Below are 23,868 nucleotides of genomic sequence, written 5' to 3'. Positions count from 1 at the left end.
ACCAAACCGAACCATGAACAGCCCTATCTACAAGGATCTACAGGGTTTTGTTCATAACTAGCAAAATAAGAATGTTTCGGATTTGTTATTTAGTTTCTAAAGATGTCATAAAAATGTAAAATGTAGCAATTATGCGTTTCTCGCTGTTGCAACTTAAAAATACCGTAAACATGTGTAAGAAAATATAAATATTAAAGTTTTGGTGACTTTTATCAAGGCGCTTTTAATTACACAATTTTCTTAAGATATTATTTTCTCCTCCTATCCAAAAAGAATGATGGGATTCTGACCAGAATCAACGAAACTAAATTTTCATTAATAGATGTTAATTTCTTGATTTATGGAGATTAAATGTACCTATTTATTTGTGAATAGCATTTCTGTCCCTCAATTACTGATAAAGTTTAATTTTGGTCCTTGTTAAATATGACTCAGCACATTCAACCTTCAATTAATCAATATACGTTCTTTTGGTCCATTTATGTAGGAAATATATTATATTTAGACTATTTTACAAGTATGATACCCTCAATTATAGAGTAACAGTACAAACTTAACATAACACATGCGGAATTAAATGGTGGAAGAGTCAATATTTCTGGAAAAAAATTGTGAATTTTCATAAGCAAAGGAATTAAAAGCGTACTGTTACACGATTGCAGGAATTCAAGGAGAATTCGAGGATCGTAGCACTACTCCAGGAATGAATCGAGGAAGCAGTAGAGAATATCAGATTTTCAGAAGAAGAGAAGAAGGGAGGAAGAAGAAGAATAGAGAGATTTAGGAGAAATGATGTAGCTGTAATTCATATCATGTAATGATGTTTACAATCCCTATATGTAATGATTCATATATTCCTCATGTAACTAGATTCTATCTAACAGAATTCTGTTATTCAACTACTAACTATCGTAACTAACTTTCCCTCCCTTTAACTAACTTTTGGACTACTAACTACTGACTTTACTTTTGGTTCTCAATTCTGCTGTAGTCGAGCTGGGCTACTAAAATCATGTATTAGTACTCCCCCCAATCGAAGATCCTTGACCACAAGGATCAAAAGTAGGAAATCTCGTCTGTAAAACAGTAGCAAACTCCCAAGTAGCAACTTCATTAGGAAGTCCCTGCCATTTAACCAAAACTTGTCCAACCGCCTTGTTTCCCTTCTTCACCATTCTCCTTTGTAAAATAGCTTCGGGATTAGGACAATATGGACTTGCTAAATCAAGAGTAGGTGGATAAGCAATCTGTGATGGAGTTTCATAACATCTTTTCAATAATGATACATGTACTGTGGGGTGGATTTGAACTCCAGCAGGCAGCAATAATGTATAGGCAACTGAACCCACCCTTTTTAGAATTTGGAAAGGCCCATAGTATTTGGAGGCTAACTTGTGAGAAGCGTGATTAGATATAGTGACTTGTTTGTATGGTTGAACTTTAAGGTAGACCCAATCACCAACTTCAAATTGTGTATCACTTCTGTGAGCATCTGCCTATTGTTTCATTCTGTGTTGACCTCTCATTAGATGGTGCTTCAGCAGCTGGAGCTTCAGTTCCCTGTTGATCAAGGTGTTATCCACCTCAGCTGAAGCTGATTCTCCTGGCAGGTAGGGTAAATGTAAGGAAGGTGGTCGACCATACAAAGCTTCATAAGGGGTGGTTTGTGTGGCTGAATGAAATGAGGTGTTATACCAATACTCAGCCATAGGCAAGCATGAGTACCAGTTAGCAGCATCATCATTGCAGTAATATCTTAAGTAGGTCTCCAAACTCCTATTCAATACCTTTGTTTGACCATCAGATTGAGGATGATAGGCAAAAGAAGTATTCAATTGGACTCCTTGCAATGTGAATAGCTCTTGCCAGAACTGGCTAGGGAAGACAGCATCTCTATCACTGGTAATAGTGTCAGGAAGACCATGCAATCTCACCACAGTATCTAAGAACACTTGAGCTACAGATTTAGCAATATAAGGATGCTTCAATGGAATGAACTGACCATATTTGCTAAGTCTGTCCACCACTAATAATATCACCTCATAACCTTTTGATTTGGGTAGACCATCAATGAAGTCCATACTGACTTGAGACCATACCACATCTGGAATAGGTAAGGGTTGTAACAGGCCCAGATAGGCAGCCAAATCAGATTTGTTCCTCTAATAAATATCACATTTCTGCACAAATTCCTTCACCTCCTTCCTCGTGTTTTTCTAGTAAAACAATGTAACTAATCTCCTTAAGGTAGCTTCAAAACCTGAATGACCTCCTTAAGGAGCTGCATGCCATAGAGTCATGATTGTTCTTCTCAATTGTGGTTTTTTGCCTACCACCAATCTGCCTTTCCTTCTTAACTGGCCTCTAGACCATGTGAATTGTTTGTGAATGAGTGGATCAGCTTCTAATTCTTCAATGAGTTTCTTTAGTTCTTGATCAGAGTTCCAGCTATCAACTATAGCTTGGAAAAGATCAGTATCACCAGATGAAACTAGTAATGTCAATATTTCAGCTCTAGTTACCCTAGAAAAGGCATCAGCTACTTTGTTGTCCACACCCTTCTTGTACTCAATTGAGTAATCAAATGGCATTAATTTGGTTAGCCATAATAGTTGTGAATTAGTGTGTAGTGTCTGCTCCATGAGATACTTCAAAGCTCTTTGATCAGTTCTGATGATGAACTTCTGCCCCAACAAATACTGTGACCATTTAGTCACTGCATGTACTATTGCCAATAGTTCTCTATCATATACAGATAAAGTTGCATGCTTGGGTGATAGAGCTTTGCTGATAAAGGCTATGGGATGTCCTTCCTGCATAAGTACTGCTCCAATACCATGACCACTGGCATCAGTCTCTACAATGAAGGTCTTGGTAGCATCTGGCAAAGCTAGAACAGGAGCTTGAGTGAGTGCTTCTTTCATAGCTGCAAAAGCTGCCTCTGCTGAATTTGACCATTTGAACCCATCCTTCTTAGTCAAGTCAGTCAGAGGTTTGCAAATCAGCCCAAAACCCTTAATAAATCTTCTGTAATAACCAGCTAGGCCTAGAAATCCTCTGAGCTGTTTGAGAGTTGTTGGTGTGGGCCAGTTTTGGACTGCTGCTATCTTTTGAGGATCAGTAGACACTCCTTCAGCTGAAATGAAGTATCCTAAATACTCAATCTTTTGAACCCCAAAGAAACATTTGCTCTTCTTTGCAAATAGCCGGTGCTTACTCATCTCCATAAAAACATATTTCAAATGAGTTAAGTGATCCTCTAAAGTGCTGCTGTATATGAGAATATCATCAAAGAAAACCAGTACATGTTTCGTAAGAAACTTCTGAAAAATAGAATTCATCATTCCTTGGAAAGTTGCAGGAGCATTTGATAGGCCAAATGGCATTACCAAATATTCAAAATGACCAGAATGAGTTCTAAAGGCAGTCTTAGGCACATCTTCCTTGGCCATTCTGAGTTGATGATATCCAGACCTTAAGTCTATTTTAGAGAAGACCTTAGAGCCCCCAAGTTCATCTAGCAGATCTTCCACAAATGGGAGTAGGAAACTTATTCTTCACACACTACAACAAATGTAGTATTTAGCTACGAAATTATTAGCTACGACACAAAATTCATCACGGATTATTCATTTTTCGTGACAAAAATTATATTTCATCTTTAAAGACATGAGCTATGCACTTTTAGTGACGAAACATAAAATTTCGTGGCGAAAGTTGCGTCCACGAAAGTTTACCACCAAAAAATGAGTTGGCGCCATTTATTGTGTAGTATTAGCTAAAATTATTCGTGACAAATTATTTTTGTCACTAATGTTGCACAAAATTTATGACGAAAATTTATTTGTCTTAAAATTAGCTGAACTTTCGATACGAAAAGATTTCTGTCACTAAAAATGTATTGCCAAATAGTGACGATTCAAAATTTGTAATTAAATGATCTAATCTCTAGCCATAAAATTGTATACTTTTTGTGACCTTACTTTTTGTCACTAAAAATATAAACAATTAGTGACAATCATTTTATTGTCTCTAATCAACCTGCAATTTAGTGACAGCAAAGTTTTATCACAAAATATACTTAAAATTTGTAGTTGAATAATATGACTACTATGAAGCAGCTTTATAGCTAAATAATAAACAAAAAATTAATATAAGTTGGAGTTGTGATCCCAAAAGGATTAATTATACAGAGCTAGCAAGCCTAGGCTTGCAGCGGTGCTGGATATTTTGTGGATTTTTGATGAACTATTTACTATCAAGGTGAAAATTGAAATAAATTACAATTATATTGAAAGCATATTAATGAAAGAAATTGACCAACTAGGATTTCAAATATAATATGAGAAGGCAGTAGGACAACTAATCCCTCCATGTTCCTTGTTAGTTATTGCCCAATTGACTGCCTAAACTATTTAAATAGATATTATAGTATCTAATTGAATTTTATACATGGATATGTCCAAATATCTAATGAGCCTATCGTTAATTACGCTTTTCTAAACTTAATGAGATGCATTAAGACCAATTGATAACCCACAAAGGAGACTATATATATTCTTATAATTGAAAAATGAAATAGAACAGTTTATCCTCCCTTATTCTTGTTAATTATATTATCACCCAATTGATTGCTTAAATTATTTAGTTAGATATGATGTTGTCAACTGTCAAATTCAATTGTATATATTGATATTTTTCAGTATCTAATGAACATATGTTAATTAAGCTTCTAAAATCATAAGATGCATTAAGACCAATTGACAAACCACACGTGAGAATTTAAGGATTCTTATAATTAAAGAAAGATAAATAGACATTTTCTGGGAAATATATGTCTTTCATAACTCTTAATTGAAAATAACAAAAAACAGCCTTTTTTAAGATACATCAATTACTTGTAATAATATTTTTTGCATTTGAAAATATAAGGTACTTGTATTTAAAAACATTATAATCTTTAATTAATATACACAAATTTCTCATTTTCTTTTGCTTTACCTTTTTATTGTATAGCTTCAAATTATTTTATTAGATGAGCAATTGTTAGGTATATTATATAAGTAATTTATATTATTAATAAGATTTTATTTGTTTAAAACCTTCTTCACATAGCGAGTGTAAGTATTTAATTTTAAAATACTAATCTTAGGGTACGCGCTTTGCACGTGTACCTATATCAATGAATATACAAATTTTTAAAATTACATACATATTATTAGATAAATTATTTTATAAAATAAAATTTAAGAATTTTTTTAAAATAATAAATATTATTCCCATTAGTTAGCTTAACAAATGAAAGAATTTTATTTAGAGCCTTATTGTGCTTTACCCTGATTTATGTCGAAACTTATAAAAATTATTGTTTTTATGTGACCTAATACTAAAAATAAAATATAAAAATATTTTTTAACACAATTTCTTTAAAAATTTGACAAATAACACAAATTAAAAATAAATAAGAAAAGTTGGCATTATATCTTCTTAAAATTTGATAGTGACAATGTTAAGTTTAAAGAGTAACTAATATTGAAATAATATTTTACAAGGAAAAACTTAGCATAAATATTTAGCAAGACGCTTTTATTTGTTGGACTGAATGCAAGAAAGAAACAAATGACAATTTATTTATAATCTGGTTGTCTTCTACAATTTTATCTTATTGCTAATTTGTACTTTTACCGATTTGAATCTTAATTTTATACTATAATTAAGTTTGCTATATTTTATGATTTCTTTCACCATCAATACTCTTCTTATAAAAATAAATTAAGTGTTTTGTCAATTTATCAAATAACTTTTCTTATACGATAAATTTGTAAAATAATTGAATTGGATTTGCTAATTAATTAATTCAATAAATTAATTATTTGTTCTCAACATTAAAAGAAATAAGTTAGGTTTTATTAATTTAAATTCTAAATATTAGCTTATTCTAATTTTTAAATATTTGACAATAATTATTTTTTTGCCAATAAGAATTTGATTTTCAAATAGTAAGAAAAATCATATATTTTGAATCTTTATGTTTTGGGAGTTCGTAATTGCTAACTCACGTTTTGCATAGTAAACATTCTCATAGGAACAGTTCAATACAACTCTAATATTAATGGCATTTAAATAAGTAAATCTATATAAGGTAAAAGTGTTATTAGATCTTAAATGATTATTTTGTCTAGCATAAAATCTTTTTTTAACGGGTAAAATAAGCGAATAACATTTCGCTAAGTGACTTTATACTTTTAATATAGTATAGATAGATAAATAGATAGATATAGATTTTAATGCTCTAATGATGAGATGTACAGTTACCGCAATATTTTGGGACGGTTCTAGTTAAATCTATCAAAATGTTAACGTTCCATTTCAATAAACGGAGAGAGAAGAAACCAAAATTCAAAATAACAATTTGCTAAAGAATTTATTTGCCTGTTTTTCGCTTTTGGTTATAAGTTATAAAGCAAAACAAATAAATGAACAATGAAATCAAAATAATATAATTAAGAAGTACAAATTGTTCTAATTTTATAATTGAAAGAATTTAACAGGAGGACATATTTAACATCATTGAAAAGAAATTTTATGATGAGTTTCATTTTTCGATATATTATTTTAACGTGTAATCAAAGTTTCAAAGCCATACAATTTTAAAATAGTCAATATACTAATCTAATTGTGATTAATTTACATGATTTTCATGTAAATTTATAGAAAATTTGTTAGATTTGCTAAACTTTGGGTACAAATGGATCCTTATACTTCCGCAACTCGAATGCTTTGTAACTGGCGGAATAACTTCATGACTTACTGTCAAATCCGAAAATTTTTCGGTTAAAATAGAAAATACAATTACCAGAATATATTATTTTTTATCTATGTATCAGTTTAAAAGGAATTGAAATAATTGTAGGCTGCGGCTCAATTAATTTATAGGTGTTGTATGTTTTACCCAATCTCAACTTAACAGAACTTTGTTGTTATAGCACTATAATGAAAAGTCTTTCATTCCTTGTTTATGTGATTTACTTTGCATTGTTGAAGCCTTCTTTTACTTATTTGTTAAACTTTTTCTTTTTCATTGAACAGATTAGCAATTTGTTAAATCTTATGTGCAGGGGTGAGGGGCTAAAATTGAGGTTAGACTCTTAATGTCACTTCAATTGAATGACCTTATATCTTCAGAATTTTTGTGCATTTGTCCTATAAGCTCGTTGCAGATAAATATCCTTTTTAGTAATCTTGTATGACTAGGGATATGGTTAAGACAGTAATAATTTTATATAACACAAAAACTCTGGCCTAGGCATCTTTTGCTTCTCTTTTGGATTGACAACTTAATATCAGCTATGCCATATACAATTTTATTCTTTTTAAGGGGGGGTGGGGTTGGCGAAGTTGGGTGAAGAATACTTAGCTGTCCGCTTAATTTTTTCTTTTATAAGTAATATTCAGTTTGTTTTCATTTTGAACTCTTAAATGATATTCATTATCCTTTTATCTTAAGAATGGTGCCTACACATGATACTATTATGTTTTTTTAAGTTTCATAGTAGCTTGTGTATATATGATGGCTCTTTCCATGTGCATCACTAGTACATGTATTCTTATATCGATATTAATTTTTGTCATTAACAAACGGAGATTGTATATTTACTTTAATAAGATATGAGAACATGTAAAATGATTACAAAATCTTTTTACCTTTGAATTTGTTAATGGTGAACTCTTCATACTCCACAGAGGGACATGCAAAGGTATCAACATTCTGTATTAGTGCTACACTTGAACTTTATTTTTTCCTTACTCTAACTTGCATCTTTTTCAGCAAATCTATTGTTGCATCCTTGTGAGACTATTAGATTGTCAACTTATTTCCTTTGTATTTTATATTCCCTTACTGTTAACATTATCCTACTTTCCCTTAGTTCCTTAAATTGCTGAACAAAGCAGCATCTAGAATTCAATTGGACGCAACATTATGCTAATAAGGAGCTATTTTCTCTAACTTCAATCAAGGTATGTTCCCACTTCTTAATGCTTACTCTGTTTCATAATAAATGCAACATGTATTCAGATAGAGAATATTTTTTCTTGAATTTGGTTCCTCTAGGGAATTCAAGCATTGCTCCAGGGCATTTTTCAATTCTTCTGTGTAAAAGATAATACAAGCTATACGTCATGGTTAAAAAATTTATGGTTTGATTAGTTTCTGAAAATTTCATATCTGGTATTTCATGCCACAAATTCTGATACTATTGAAAATGTAACGAGTTATTTTGAAAAATATGATAAGTTTAAAACGGAGCAAATTTTATATGGTTACAATATAATGATGCTTGCTTGTTACCCAATTGAGAATTTGTGTCTCTGTATTATGTGATTGGTAAAGGGTATATTCTTGGATTATAGACATGTCAATCCTCTTTCTGTTGTTGTTTAAGCATCATCGCCATTGTGAAATTTTGGCATATCTCAATTTCAACTAAATGGAGGTTCTTTTATGTAAGAGCGGCATCTTATCTTTAAAATAATTAGATGTTCTTGTTGTCAGCAAGCTTATATTAGAAACACCAATATATAAGATTTAAGTAAACTCTTTAAGTAGCCTTGTTAGCATATCTCAGACTAATGCTAATCTTTGATGGTTACAGGAAATTATGTTAGTCAAATCTTAATATCTTATTGAGTTTCTTACCAATTTCTGGTTTCCATTGTATGTGCAACCTTTTTCTTCTGCATTCAATTGTCTTGATAAATTATACCTGGATTACTATTAGAATTTTCTAATTTCTTTCTCTCTTTTGATCCTTTGCTATTTTTTTTAATATAGGAAGGATAAAGTTCTCCAACAACAGAAAACAAAGTCAACCAGAGACTTGGAGGAGTTTGAAGGCAAAGGAATAGTTTGGAAACATTTTATATTATTTTTTGGGCCATTTATATATACAAAGAAAATGTATTATAATGTATATTAGAATACTTTATGTTGTTTGATTTTTTAGCAATGAAAAGTTCTTATATATTTCTATTTCTCATAATTGCCTTATTTACTATGAACTATTTTTTATTTTATGATAATTGCAATTGACGTGTATCATGATAATTTATAGGGACAATTTATTTTGTCAGTAAAAGCGATGTTTTTAGTGATGAAATAATTGTCTTAGCTACAAAATTTTAAGCCAATTTTATTAAAGCAAATTTGTCACTAATTTTTATATTTAGGGACGAAATATCTTTTTGTGTATGATAGGTAATTTTTAGTGACAAAATTACATTTGTGCAACTACGAAATACATATAACTTTAGAGACAATTAATGTTATCACTAATTAAACTAAATAGTTAGTGACGAGGTAGTTTTGTCGCTATTAATTGCCTGTTTAGTGATGAAAATGTACTATCAACTACAAAAATTTTGTACTTTTTTTGACAAATAAGTTCGTCACAAATACTATACGTTTGGGGACGAAAATCAATTTCGTAGTTAAAATAACTTTATTTAGTGACGAATCACTAAGTTGTCTTTGTATACCTTTAGTGACGCACATTTAAAGACGAATGATTGACGATTTTTTTTTCGTCAAGAAAAGTTTTTTGTGACGAAATATTAATTTTAGGTGACAAAATAATTTGTCACTGATAATCGAATTTGTTGTAGTGACAGTATGCTTATTCAAATCTCTATAATCAACACATAACCTCCATGATCCATCCTTTTTGCCTACTAGTACCATTGGTGATACAAAAGGACTGCAACTAGGTTGAATGATACCTTGATCTAACATCTGTTGTACAAGATTCTCAATAATATCCTTCTTGACTGAAGGATACCTATAAGGTCTTTTGTTCACAGGTTCAGTACCATTTTGTAGTACAATCCTGTGATCAAAGACACCCCTAGAAGGAGGTATAGGTTCTTCAAATAATCCAGAATATTCAGTTAGCAATTGTGTTAGACCATTATCTACCACAAGTTCTTCCTCAACCTTAATAGCATGCCATTATTCTTCTGTTTCCCCATAGGGATCACTTGTATCATACACAATTGAGATAAATCCCCTGTATGTTTGACTATTTTATCAGCTTCCTGCACCTTCACTTGATTGCCAGCACCACTGAGGAGGTGTTTCCTTCCTTTATACCAGAACTCCATAGTTAGCTTCCTAAAGTTCATTTTTATATCTCCAAGTGTTAGTAGCCATTGCACTCCTAACACTACTCCACATGAACCTAAAGGTAGCAGTAAAAATTCTGCTGAAAACTCAGCACCTTGTAGCAGCCAAGTAATTGTACATACTCTATCTACCATCATGTTCCAATTAGCAGCAGCTACTAATTGAGGTTTTGTAGATTGGATTGTACATCCTAAATGTTTGACCAATTCAGGATCTATGAAATTATGTGAACTACCAGTATCAATCAGGATACTTAGGGCCTTCTTTGCATGATAACCAGTAACCGTTAAGGTTCTATACCCCAGTGAACCATTCAAAGCATGGATGGAAATTTCCATTTGTTCTATACCTTGAGATGATTCTAATAAGTCTATTCCTTCCTCCTAAAATTCTAACTCCTGCCCTTCCCTTGCATAAGGTCCTTCTTCTATTTCTTCCAATTCCAGTAGATATAACTGTTTGGAACTGTTACATCTATGGCCTGGCACATACTTTCATTACAGAAATAACACAATCCTTTTGTCCTCTTTTCATTCATCTCATCTATGCTTAATGCTCTCTTAGTAAATCCCCTAGCATAGCTAGAACTACCAGAATTAGGAGTTGGCAGTAGAGGCTTACCATTATTGCTTTGTGATGCATATCTCTTAGTTGAAGAACTTGTTGTATAAGTCGATTGTTTAGTTGCAGCCAGATAAGCTTCATGCATCCTTGCAGTTCCGTACACTTGAGATAGAGTTGTTAGATTAGTCAGCTTCACACCAATATTCAACTCATGCTTCAACCCCCCAATAAAACAACTGATTGCATTTTCTTGAGATAGCCCCACCTTATTCAAATTTCTTTCAAAGATAGCCTGATATTCCTTCACACTCCTAGTCTGCTTGATCTTCTTGATCTCCTCCATAGGGTCATCGAAATCAGCCCCAAACCTTTCAACCATTGCCATCACATATTCATTCCAAGTAGCAGGTTGCAAGTACTGCCTATACCTCATGAAAGAGAGATGCCACTGAATGGCTTCTCCTTCCAACTACAATGCCGCCACTTCGACTCTTTCTTCAGCATCTACCTTTTCCATAGAGAAGAATTGTTCAATTTTGAACAACCACGATCTCAGATCTTCTCCATTGAATCGTAAAAACTCCATCCTAGACCACCTAGAGAAATTGGAGTTCTGATGATTACAACTCGCAGGACTTTTCTCTCGATGAGACCTAGCTTCAGAAGGTCCATCATCCTCTGCTAATGGAGCTTTGTCCTTCTCGTTTCCCTTTGAATTTGTCATATGTTCCTTCAATTCAAGGACTACCTGATCCAACTACTTTAGAGCTAAGACTTCTCCAGATAGAACTCCTACATCTGTTATCAATTTCTGCATCAACTCTCGTAGGTCAGGATTTTCTTCATTCGTACTGTCAGTAGTTCGAGCTCCTTTTGCCATGATTCCAAGGATCACACAGCTCTGATATCAATGTTACACGATTGCAGGAATTCAAGGAGAATTCGAGGATCGTAGCACTACTCCAGGAATGAATCGAGGAAGTAGTAGAGAATGTCAGATTTTCAGAAGAAGAGAAGAAGAGAGGAAGAAGAAGAATAGAGAGATTTAGGAGAAATGATGTAACTGTAATTCATATCATGTAATGATGTTTACAATCCCTATATGTAATGATTCATACATTCCTCGTGTAACTAGATTCTATCTAACAGAATGAATAACAGAATTCTGTTATTCAACTGCTAACTATCGTAACTAACTTTCCCTCCCTTTAACTAACTTTTGGACTACTAACTACTGACTTTACTTTTGGTTCTCAATTCTGCTGTAGTCGAGCTGGGCTACTAAAATCATGTATCACGTACATTTCAAGTAATTGAAGGTTAAGCTAGCGTTTGGACATCAATATGATTGAAACTTGAAAAAAGAATTTTTGAAGTTGTGTTGAAAAATTATTTTTGGACATGCATTTTATTTGAAGAAAATTTAAAGTTTTGTGAGTGGAAGAAAATTTTTCGCCGGCAGCTTTTGGGAACTTAAAATTTTTTGAGGTTTTTTCCCCAAAATATTATCATATTTTATAAACAAATAATATTTTTAAATTTAGCCTAAATCTATGGCCAAACGAGAGCTAAATATACGTAGTCAAATATCACAATAATAAAATTAGATTTTTTAATAATTAAGGCACCAAAAGAGCTATTAACAAAGATTAAATAAAGAGTGAGTACTACTACAAAATATAGTAGTAATTTTTTATATAGTTAAACATATCTAAAAATACTTGAAAAAAGAGAGAGATTGTAACGAACAAGTCTTTTGCAGTAAATCCCGGTACAGCATTCAAAATTCAAATTTCACATCTCCCAATTCGATTTTGTTTCCATGTTTTACAAAGTAAAAATAAAAAATTTCCTTTTCTATAGTAAAAAAGCTACGTATAAATATAAGATCCCTCAATATAAATGGGTGAAATTAACAATAAAAAAAAAAGAAAACCGAGTGAGCGAGTAGAGCTGAGTTAACTCGTTTCTCCTCAAAAGAAACAAAATGAAACGAGTGAACCATAGGCCATTATCTTGTTGCCAAATTAGGTCAGAAGAAGAAGAAGAAAAAATGGTGAGATTTTCATTGGGAAGAGAAGAAGATGATAATAACGAAGAAGGACCGAGTAGCCGATCCGTTCCCAAAAAACGGCGAACTTACGGCGGCACTTTCTCCTGTAACGCCGTTAATCGTCAACAAGAACAACAACAACAAGAACCAGAACGCCGTTGTGAAGTTGAAGAAACGGCTATTGAAGAAGAAGAAGAAGAGGAAGAGGAGGAGGACATTTATGAAGAGGAGGATTTTGTAACTGATGAAGAGCGAGAAGAAGAAGAGGAGAATTGGAACCCGGAATCCGAACCCGAATCCGAGGGAATTCCAGATCCTGGTTTAAATAGGTCTAATAATACTGTGGCAGTATTGAATCCGGATCGTGATTTGGAGGCTTCGAGAGGAAACGGGTCAATTTCCGTTACGTTGTCGGATCCGGATGTGTTGGATTGCCCAATCTGCCTTGAACCTCTCAGTACTCCTGTCTTTCAGGTCTCTCTTCTTTACCTTATCCATTACTATTGTCCTTTATTTCTGTATATATATGATAATTGTGAGATCTAGAGAATTCTTAATTTGCCCTAAAAAGTTTGGGAAGGAAATGGATTTTCTCAGGATTTTTTGCTTACTCTTTCACTTTCGTTTCTAAATTTGGCTCGTTCTCCGCTGCTGTTTGTACCTTTCGCCTAATTAGAAGTGAGTGCAAACCACTAAAGACAATCAACATGAGAGATTTTTAAAAAATAAGTAAAAACAGAATGAAAGTCAGTCCTAAATTGACAAGGACGAGCTTTTTCATGAAGAAAGCCTCGCGACGATTAGTATAGATAGGTACAGAGAGAATCTAGTTTCCAAGGTATTCCTTTGATTATTAATTAAGAGTTAATTAATAATTAAAGGAATACCTTGGAACTAGATTCTCTCTGTACTCTTAATTAAAGAATTAAGAGTTAATTCTTGAGCCGAGGGTCTACCGGAAACAGCCTCTCTACTCCTCCGGAGTAGGGGTAAGGTCTGCGTACACACTACCCTCCCAAAACCCTACATGTGGGATCTCACTGGGTTGTTGTTGTTGTACTCCCTCCGGTTCATAATAAGTGTCCAATTTGCTTTTTCATTTTGGTTCAAAATAAGTGTCCAATTATGTAATCAAGAAAGAATTCAATTTGTTTTTACAAAATAACCCCTATGTACATATCCCTAAAAAGTTTTCTTATTCCTTACATTAAATGTTTAAGTAGGGGTAGTTTAGTCATAGTAGGTATTTTTGTATAGAATCTAGTATTTTCTTAATGGGCGTGCTAAAAGTAAATTGGACACTTATTGTGAACCGGAGGGAGTATTAATTAAGAGTTAAGGGGTTTATGAAAGTAGAGTGCTCAAAGTTTTTCTATTTTATTTTTTGGAATTAACCTCTCTATCTCCACACGGTAGGTATATACCGGATTTGTTGTTGTTTTTGTTGGAATTAAATTTGAATAAAGGCATGCCCAGTTCTAGACAAAACTGCTGGTCTTACCAACATATCCTTTCCTGATAGACTTGACGTTCTTCATAGGCAGGTGGGGGCATAAAATCTTCTCTAAAAAAGAGACAGACCAGACCATGTCTATTGTTAGTAGGAATGTAAGTAAAAAAAAACTAGTAGAGCGAAATTGTAATGAGATTTATAAGCCGACCTCACTGATTTGGGATTGAGGCACAGTTGATTCATTGCTCTAAAAGAGGTGTAAAAGTTACCTGCTTTAATAACTTATTTGAGAAATGGTTAACATAGTATTGCACTGAAAAGGCATTGCACAATAAAAAGTGCATTACAGTGACAAAACTGAACCTTTTGAAAACGTTTAGTTGGGAGAATTGCTGACAAAAGGATGACTGCTTCAGTGATTATGTCATCTTGTGGGATATATGTTGTTCAAAGTTATGAAATTTCATTCAAACTGGAGTTTAACTTGCCAGTATAGGTCTTTGTTTCTTTCAAGTTAGAGGAAGCAATGGTATGTGATGGAGTATAAAACACACCTAAAAGTAAGTAGATAGTGACTACCTGCAGGCAGGTTCAACCAGTATCTGTGGCAGGTTAAATTCTTTTGCATCGCATGGCTAATTGGCCTTTGATTTCAAGCTTATCAAGCGGGTTCCTCTCTAATTAGACAATACAAGTGCAGGCCCGTCAATAATGGGGTTCTTCTTCTTTCAACATTTATTCCGACCAATCCACCACATCTATCTTTAAAACACTCTCAGAATTTCATCTGAACAGAAATACAGCAGGATGGCGGTGCTCTAATTCATCTATTCTCCAAGTTTTGTCCTCCTTCGAGTTGGAGGTTTCTGTTAGTTGCGACCACCATTCTCTAGGGATAGTCTTCTGCCTTTCTGAAACCATTCCTCCACTTTAATGTGTACAGCCTCAACTTTTGATGGAATCTCAAATAGTTATAAACTAAGTTGCATTCTCCATTACTTATGTCTGTTGGTGTCTTCCTTTGGCGTTGAAACCACTTTTGAATCACTGTGGGATATAGGAAACGTGCCAAAGTGGTCGTTAAGTGCCATGCCAAACATTTTGCTAGGTGCTCTTTTCTTTCCGCCGCAGTATCCCAGCCACTGTGGAGACTCTGATCTCCTTCTCCGGCTATTTTTGAATGGTAGCTGCCTCTCCGTAGGTCTTATGGGAGGCGTTTGTTCTGCCCAGTTTCTTTCCCCAGTAGATTTTTCCAAAACTCTCGTGATTTTACTGGCGGAATCCATCCAAGTAACCCACATTTGTGTCAATTTCCAGACTGATCACGGCCGTTCTGTTCTCACTACCTGGGTTTCAGACATATCTGCCAAAAATATTAAATTTACGAATGACTACGTATATTTTTATTTTTCTACCCAATCCATCTCAGATTTTCTTCAACCACCTTGATTCTGCTAGGTGGTATCCTTCCTCTTTCTACTAGCATGTACCTGTTTGAGCAGACATCACTTATGTCGGCTAGCTCAAAAGTTGTTTCTCCTCCATGGAAATATGTTTGCCTCATTACTACCCCTTGCAATACAACCCAAATACATTGTTTTTTTTTTGTAAGTCTAGGGTTAAGTTACTTTATCATGAAGCTCTGTTCTTGCAAATGATTTGGCAGTGCTGGAGTTTTTACTCTAGATCAAATCTTATTGATAACAGAAGTCCAGTCAAAGTAGGTTGCACTTTCAGCATTTCTTAAGAAAAAGATTAAGAACCTGGTTTATCTTAATTTCTTACAGATTATGTGGATCCGTTGGTGCTTGTTTAGAAATTCAAGGCAGCTAAACTGTGAAATCCAGTAAGCAAAGTGTTTGAAGACTGTAACTGTTTAGTATTCTTTTGTTCGAGATATATGGTGATAGAAGTAATGTACCTAGGCCTGTTCTTAGAACTCTTATCTTTAGCTGACTGATAAGACCGGATTTTAAGTGTAGTTACTGCAATGAAAGGCATACAAAGGACCGAGATTCTGACTCAGAAATCTATGTCCTTTTCTGTGCCAGGGTGGTTAATTCCTGACTGTTTTGTCTAAGAGTTGCAGAACAGCAATACTCAGTTTTTAGTCTAAGGTAGAATATAACTTATGGTGTTCAATTTGCGGTTAATGCAACAGCTTATGGAATTTTAATGCATGAACCTGTCAAAAAGAAATTATTGAGCCTTTTGAACTAAGCAAGAATAAGGCCATGACTGTAGGGATGTCACAAAAGCTAACAGGAAAGGCTAACTATTGAGGTTTAAGTGCGCATGTATAGAGCCTTTTGAACCTAGCAGCAGATTAAGACCATGACTTTACGGTTGTATCAATTGCTAATACAAAATGCTTCTTCCCCCCCTCCTCCTACTTCTAGAGCTGTGTACTTTTAGAAACCTTGAAGTTTAACAGTAGAGCTGGCATCTGCAAATATTCAAATTGCTTACTAAGAATATCTTCTGACATTTTGTTTCCCTTTCTTGCCTTAAATATAGTGTGAGAATGGGCACATAGCATGTGCCTCTTGCTGCATCAAGATTGCTAATAAGTGTCCATCATGTTGTTGGCCAATTGGATATAACCGTTGTCGAGCTATTGAGAAGGTTCTAGAATCTGTGAAAGTCTCATGCATGAACAAGATCTATGGTTGTAAGGAGATTCTGAGTTATGGTAAGAAAACTGACCATGAAAATACATGCACCTATGTCCCTTGTACATGTCCTTGCTGCGACTTTACGGCTACTTCAACAAAGGTATATGCTCATTTTCGTGTCAATCATGGTTCTTTGGTGGAGCAAATCGTTTTCAACGCTCACCATCCCATTTATGTAGAATATCATCATACTTGCAAATATCTTCAAGAGAGGACTGAAGGTGTAATTTTTATCATCAATCATATTAGTTACCGTCTTGGAAGTGCTGTCAATATTATCTGTATTGAACCAAACTCGGAAGAGAGAAGGTTCGGTTATGAGCTTGTAGTAACGAATGGGGAGAGCTCTTTTAAATTAGAATCTGTTGCAGAGAGCATGCCGAAATTTTCACAAACTCTTCCTCTGAAGAAGTTCCTTCTGGTCCCAACAGATGTCGTTGATTCCAGTGCTAAGTTGAAGCTGGATGTCTTCATAAAACAGCGTGAATACGGTATCAATATTTAAAGTAGTTGCAGATGTTGATGTATCATATTTTCATGATAAATTTTATCCTAGCTGAAGAAGAACTATATTCATTTTATGTTTTTATTATGCCTTGGCCTGTTAATGTAACATTGCCTTGTAACTTCTCCAGACATTTTATGGCATGAGTTATTGGGTCTGTGCTACTATTTGTGGGATTTGCGTTTGTTGTTTTGTCTTAACTTTTGTCCCTTCTTTTGAGAGGCTCTTTCACATAATGCTAGAGTCTGATATATTTGTTAACTTGGGATAGAAAGACGCAGGAACCAGAGTATATTAGATTTGTCCCTGGTGTATGCCATTTTGATGTCTTGGCCATGTTGTGCGTACCTCAATTATTTTATCGGGTACTTGTTATCTCCCACCAAAACAATTATCGAGTAGCTCTCTAAATAAGCCTTGGACAATAGGAAGATAAGGGAGTCCGGAACCAAAATGTGGTTCTTTTGGACTCAAATGACGGAAATGTGTGAAAAAAAATTTAGTGACCAAAATATGTATAACGCCATTTTGAAAGGTGCTATACCTTAACGGCCGTTTGCCCCGTTAAGGTATAGCGCCCTTTAAAAGGGCGTTAAACCTATAACGCTTTTTAGTAAGGCGCTATAGCTGAATATGAAAAGATAAGAGGGTATAGCGGCAGGCGCTGTACATATTTTATGGGCGCATCAATAACTTTTCTGCGCTTAACTGATATTTTCAAATATGTAAAACACATTTTCAAAGGGCGTTTTACCTCAAAAAATTTGACCCCCCCCCCCTCCAGACCCCGGATTGGGCATTGCCTTATTTAAAGGCGTTAAGGATTGTGCAAAAATTCATTTAGAAATATTCTAACTCCTGTTAAATTTTTCTTCTTGTTAAATTCTCAAGCAAGCATTTTGTCATAATGTCTGAAGAGCGAAAAGTAGGGGTTCCATTATATTGGGGGAGGAGGGGGGGGGGATGAGGTTGTGGTTGCGGATAACTCAGTGAGCTATAGTTTATCTCCACAGAGTTATGCTAAGTTGCCACTTAGAATGGAGTGCGATAGACTGGTTTCCTTGTTGTGTAATAAAATGAGTGTGAGCAAACGTTCGGTGAACCTTAAAGTAACCGGAAGATATCCGTATTCTGTCACTCCGCAAGGGGTTGCTTGTTATGGTGAGATTAACATCGAGGATGATGAAACTTTGGGAGATTTTTGGGGACTCCAGATGAATACCGGGAATTAATTTTGATAAAAATGTTGGAAATGTACGTGAAGGTTGAAGACGTTCGCAATAATGAGGTTGCAAAGTAGGGATAACCCTTAATCATCGGATGGTTATTCTAGAGCAGTTTTAGCCGAACAGGTTCCGGCTGAAAGAGTTTGGCCGCATCTAAACTTATCTCCACGGGCGAATGAGGAGCGAGGAAATAATTTCTCTCCTACTATACATAATCCACAAGACGAGTGGTAAACTTCAATTTTTCTTTGTGTTACGATGTTTATTTTTGTTGTATTGATTTTATATTAACACTCATATATTCCACATGGGGTACCGTCCAGATATGAATTTTACAAGTTATGAACCTACGCCCAGTTGAAATATGCGTAGTTTTGGTGTGTTGGATCATGGTGGTCCATCCGGGAGTCATCACCAACAAGATAATGTACATCATGGAATGTAAACACATTACGACTTGTAAGTGAAGTGATATAGCTATATGTAAAGTATTTATCAATTTGAGTAGCTTATTATTTTGTTGTTGTGCAGTGAAAACGAGCAACTTGATGGTCATGTCCTCGCTTAGTTGCCCGTAGACGACGTATTTACTCGGGATTTGGCAGATGCGCAGAGTCAGGAAGATAATAGTGATTATGACAACAATGCCGATGAGTCTGGGGATGACACACCCTTCCCTGACGAGAGTGATGAGGAGGAGGAAGAGAATGCCGAATCTGATTTGACGAGGGGGCATGCTCCACCTCCCGTTAGACCAAGAGTGTACGAGTCCTACGTGCCGGTTCATTCAAGGCATATTCCCTACCTTGATCATTTGCCAAGTATGCCGGATGTGGATGCCCTCACAAGGGATTTTGACGAAATTCGGACAGCAATGTGGGATGAGTCTAGACCAACGGTGCTGGCAAAAGGCATGCTTTTTCCTCATAAAGCGCGCCTAAGCAGGGCGGTGAAAATATAAAGCGTAAAAGAGTGTCGTGAGATGACGGTATGGGAGTCAGTCCGGATGTATACAAGGTTGTTTGTTGTAGATGGTTTACAGGTTGTCATTGGATGCTGCGTGCGAGCAAGAAGAAAACAGGGTTGTGGAAAGTGGGTACATTATTGGCACCCACAATTGTGAAATGGACACATTCCATGGGAATCACTTCAACTTGGATGTTGACTTGATTTCTCTTTAACTGATTCCGCACATTGAAGCGTCCATGATATACAAGATCAAAGAGTGTATTACATCCGTCCACCAGGAATATGGGTGTACTATTACCAAAAGAAAGGCATATCCCGGGCGCAAACGTGCATTTGAAATTATTTATGGTGACTGGGATAAGTCATTTGCATCTCTACCCAGGTACATGGTCGCATTGCAACACTTTAACCCCGGGACTGTTGTTGAATGAAAGCTTGAGCGGAGTACAAGAATACCGGAATATATATTCGGATATGTGTTTTGGGAATTTAAACCAGCAATTGATGGTTTTGTACATTGCCGTCCGGTAATATCCATAGACGGTAGTCATGTCTATGGAAAGTATGATATTGAGTTGTTGATCGCCTTTGCAGTAGATGCCAATAGACAAATATTTCCCCTAGTTTTTGCCATCTTGCCAATAAAAGCCAAGAGACGTGGACGCTATTTTTGAACCATTTGAAGGAGGACGTTGTCAAATAACGTTCAGGTATTTGTCTAATATCTAATCGGCATAGGGGTATATGAAGTTCCGTAGAGCATTTGCCTGAATGGCAGGAACCGTATGCATACCATCGTTACTGTGTGAGGCACCTGAATGCCAATTTCTAGAAGAAATATCCCAACAAGAACTTGCATGATTTAACGTGGATGGCTGCAACTGATCACCGGGAGTGCAAATTCAGGAGGCGGCAACTGAAGGCTGAATTACGGCATGCTGCTGTGATGCCCGACTGGCTCATGGAGGTCACCCGGCAGATCAGCTCCAACATCCTCAATAGGTGCCTCAACGCCCCTTTGCTGGGGACCACCTCCCTGCTAGCCCGCATGACCCCGTGGGACAGCCCTGCCTCGTTGTCTCCTACCTCGTGGGACAACCCTACCTCTATGGTAATGCTCTGGCGCCACATAAGTAGGGTCGTGTACTAAGCGCTCATCCTCTCGGGCTCGCTACAGTGTCCGGGAAGCCAGCTTTGTAACCTGCCAGACATAATCGTGCAAAATGGCCGCTCCCTCGCCGGCATGCTGATGCATCTGCAGCCCAACTGGTAGAATAGATGTAGGCCAATAGCCTGCACAGCGTGTAAAATATAAATTACAGAGCGCTAGGTTACAGTTATATAAGTAAGAATACCAAATAACATACCAGTGCCTCGTGCCGCCCGGCGTATGGAACGTACCGACCGCCAGCTCGATGAATGGGATTCCCGAGGAAAAGTCGGGTAATGCCACGGTACCAGGGCATATAATCATGAAAAGTATCTATCCGGCTCGGTGAAGGGGGGGGGGGGAGGAAATCAGGCCAGCTCGATGGTCCCAAGTATCGACCTGCGCCTTTAGCCATGCCACATATGCGTCATCCACCCTGGAACGATAATCCCGTTGGTAATGTGTGGGCTGCCATGTGGGCGGTCTCGGTACAAGCTGCGGACAGCCAAACTGGCGAAGTACCCGCTCCGTGGCATGATGCTCCATAATATCGTGGCACATCAGCGGGACGGAAGAGCTCCAAATAAGCCGAGCAATAATCGGACAGGCCACCTATCAACTCGTCGATGTATGGCGTCCAGATGAACTATTAAGTAACAACAGAAAACGTGAGTATACGCAACACATGTGAAGTTATGCCAAGTAAACTTAGGTATACATTTACCTGTGCACCCTCCAACATATCCAACAAATACCTGCAAGGGGGGAGATTATGCCGAGCCTCGTAGATATGTACGTATCCCCGCCGGAGAACCCACCTCCTAGCTAGAGGGAGAAACGGAGGTGGTACATCCGGAGGTAATGGTGGTAGGCCCAAACCTAACACACAAAGTTGACTTAAAATTTAAGATATATTTTTACTAGATATGTTATAATGAATAGAGTATTCGAATATGTTATCACTTGTAGCAGCGACAAAAATCCACATACGTCATGCTGGGTGACCATGCTCGCCCAGCACATCTGCCTGTACAAGTAGGCGAGAACAGCAGCACCCCAGCTGTACTGGGGTAAATCATCTAGCCGCTCAAGATGAGGAAGAAATCTCAAGCTGACTAGGTTCCCCGAAGTGTTCGAGAACAAGACCCCAAGGAGTAGCAGCAACCTAGTATACCGGTGAATTTGCAGATCATCTATCTCGCTAGTGATGTCGGGGTGCAATATCTCCAAATGCTGTCGAATAGGCGTCAACCTCAGGCGACCGGCCCCTGCCTGTGCTGTCTCATCCTGTGGCCGGAAACCAGTGAGCTGCTGTAGCATGTCCAGGTACTGCCCATGTGCCATCTCTCTCATACGCTGTGGCAGAGCGACGAGGTGTCCATCAATGGGCAGCCCATATAAAACCTCTACGTCCTGCAGTGTGACGGTGGCCTCGCCAAATGGCAAGTGGAATGTGTACGTCTCCGGTCGCCACCGCTCTATCAGGGCCGTGACCAAAGACCAATCGAGCTGCAGCCGCCCGATCTCCAAAATCCTGTAGAAGCCCGTATCCCGCAGGCGTCTGACTACACGGGGATGGAGAACTTTGCCCTTCAGAAAATTCCACATGTCGTCCACTCTCCTGGCGCGGAGAGTCTGGGGCAGTAACTCTCTCTCCCATATGCGGGCGGTCATATATCGCCCTATAACGACAGTAGCTCATCGCAGAAAGGTCTGGGATGCATAGACGACACATCCATGTCGTCTACTGTAAATTAAACAACATTAATTACATGTTTGTTTGAAAATTAAATAATTAATTTCTATAATTATACAATATTTAATTATTAAGTACTCACATATGGGTTCCAGACTCGATATTTGAGGCGCTGTAGCACCAAACTATCTTGAATTCTTGTATGTGTTAGTTTTATATATTTTACATGATAGTTTCATAATTTTATATGTTTGTTTTGTAAATTAAATAATTAATTTTTATTATTATACAATATTTAATTGGAGAGAGTATTCACATATGGGTTCCAGGCTCGATATTTGAGGCCCAGTAGCACCAAACTATCCTGAATTCTTGTATGTGTCAGTTGTATTATTTTACATGTTAGTTTTATAATTTTATATGTTTGTCTTGTAAATTAATAATTATTTTTTATAATTATACAATATTTAATTGGACAGAGTATTCATATATGAGTTCCAGGCTCGATATTTGAGGCCAGTAGCACCAAGCTATCTTTTATTATTTGCTAGTTTTATTATTTTACATGTTAGTTTTATAATTTTATATATTTTTTTGTAAATCAAATAATTAAGTTTTATTGTTTATTCATATAAATAAATATTTAAACCATCATGTGTCATTATTAACGTGCAACGCACGTTTATAGATACTAGTAATATAGTATGATGAATGATGATATGATATGATGTTTTTCATTTTTCGGGTATTATTTGATTCTTGAGAAAAAAAAAAAAAAAAAACAACACTAGGAAAGGACCCTGTTTAGCGAAGTGAAAGTCACTCTAATGGTGTTCTTGATGCTCCCCACAAGTGAAAGGACAATGCAATACAATGTCATATTAAATACACATAATTAAAGTCCTCCCAAAATCTAATGACACTATAGTACTTTGGGAGCTCAACTTTATTTTATTTGACTATCAATTAGTTAATCTTATATCAACCCTAAATTAAATTTTGTCTATAATGTGAACAATTTATATCTACTCTCAAATTCGAATTTAGAAGTTAAACCAATGGGTTTAATCTTTAATATTCTAAATACATAACTCATTTGCATATTTAAAATTATAAGTTCAACAGTTCAAATTTATTCAAATTTTAGTGAATTCACATATACTTTAAAATTATGTAGGTTCAATTAAAGCCGTCAAGCTATGCTACTGTCCATTCCATATGTTCATTTTATTCTAACAACGAATATCCTCAATTAGTTTTATCTTTATTGATGTTACATAATTTAATTATCCAAATGTATTGAGAGAGTAATAAATTCAGTAGACAAAAGATAAAAACATAAAACTCTAATACGTTCTTTAAAAGGAAACAGGCTAAACCGGTGCCCCAATTGTACC

The 23,868-nt window shown here is 35.9% G+C and overlaps 1 protein-coding gene and 1 long non-coding RNA gene across 2 annotated transcripts; both read left to right on the top strand.

Annotated features, from left to right (window-relative positions):
- Nucleotides 7,140–9,036, top strand: LOC109223757. The gene is made up of 2 exons (XR_002067655.1): nt 7,140–8,019; nt 8,834–9,036. It is a non-coding gene; the product is annotated as an uncharacterized LOC109223757 (long non-coding RNA).
- On the top strand, nt 12,645–17,607 carry LOC109223754 (E3 ubiquitin-protein ligase SINA-like 7). Its single transcript, XM_019388176.1, has 2 exons — nt 12,645–13,271; nt 16,768–17,607. Exons 1-2 carry the CDS (start codon nt 12,732–12,734, stop codon nt 17,428–17,430), a joined length of 1,203 nt encoding a protein of 400 aa, XP_019243721.1. The 5' UTR covers nt 12,645–12,731; the 3' UTR covers nt 17,431–17,607.

The sequence above is a fragment of the Nicotiana attenuata genome, chromosome 3 (genome assembly GCF_001879085.1).
Source record: "Nicotiana attenuata strain UT chromosome 3, NIATTr2, whole genome shotgun sequence".
Lineage (NCBI taxonomy): Eukaryota > Viridiplantae > Streptophyta > Magnoliopsida > Solanales > Solanaceae > Nicotiana > Nicotiana attenuata.
Note: the sequence above shows the minus strand (reverse complement) of the source record. Positions and strands in the feature narration are given on the sequence as shown.